At 32.4% G+C, this 716-nt stretch overlaps 1 protein-coding gene across 1 annotated transcript in view; it reads right to left on the minus strand.

Annotated features, from left to right (window-relative positions):
• Positions 1-281: 281 nt before the first annotated feature.
• The window catches only part of TRIADDRAFT_25744 (uncharacterized protein), a gene marked incomplete at both ends in the record, with an annotated part of 6,085 nt that continues 5,650 nt past the window's right edge, over positions 282-716 (minus strand). Inside the window, 2 exons of the mRNA XM_002112925.1 lie at positions 282-384; positions 497-630. Of these exons, the coding sequence (XP_002112961.1) occupies positions 282-384; positions 497-630 (237 nt within the window). The remainder of the gene's footprint in view (positions 385-496; positions 631-716) is intronic.

Here is a 716-nt window from a genome sequence, read left to right on the forward strand (position 1 = left end):
AGTGATTACTAGTTCGTAAAAATAATCGCAATGGAAGGAGTTCGTAATATTATTAGACTAATACGGATTGCAAAGATCTCTAAAATAATGGTAATATCGTCAATACAGCAGCCTAAATATTAAGCAACAAAACAAATTTTATTGATATCAATATGCTTATGCCAGTCATTATTATAAACTAGATATTTAGAAGATAAATAACAGCTATTACTGACGAAATACAATTTTTATTATTCAACATTATGTGTTAATATAAAGAGTCAAAGCTTTAAAAATTACTGTTACTCTTCCTTATGTTTTCGCCATGTTGAATCTTTACTAATAACTTCATTGTGTGGTCCAATCAAGGAAACCGCGTGGGCACACTTTTGAGGTGTAATATATCTAAAGGTAATTAAGAAACCTTTACTGTATTTTTGATCATAACGGCTGTGATATCAGATTTGAAATCAGCTCATTGGCCTTCTACTATCTAGCAGTGTTATACCCTATTTACCTTTGGGCTACATCAACAATATCATCCGCAGACACACTCTTTAATTGACGGCGATAAGATTGAAACATATCATCCGTAATTCCGTAGTAAAATATCCTAGACCCTTTATCTGATGGAGCTACTGGAGCGTCTACCTAATGTACCAGATCGCAATAGTTTCTCAACTGTTTATGTCANAATTAAGGTTAGATATATTTCCAAGCAAAAACATACCTCTGAA

The sequence above is a fragment of the Trichoplax adhaerens genome, genomic scaffold (assembly GCF_000150275.1).
Source record: "Trichoplax adhaerens TRIADscaffold_5 genomic scaffold, whole genome shotgun sequence".
NCBI lineage: Eukaryota > Metazoa > Placozoa > Uniplacotomia > Trichoplacea > Trichoplacidae > Trichoplax > Trichoplax adhaerens.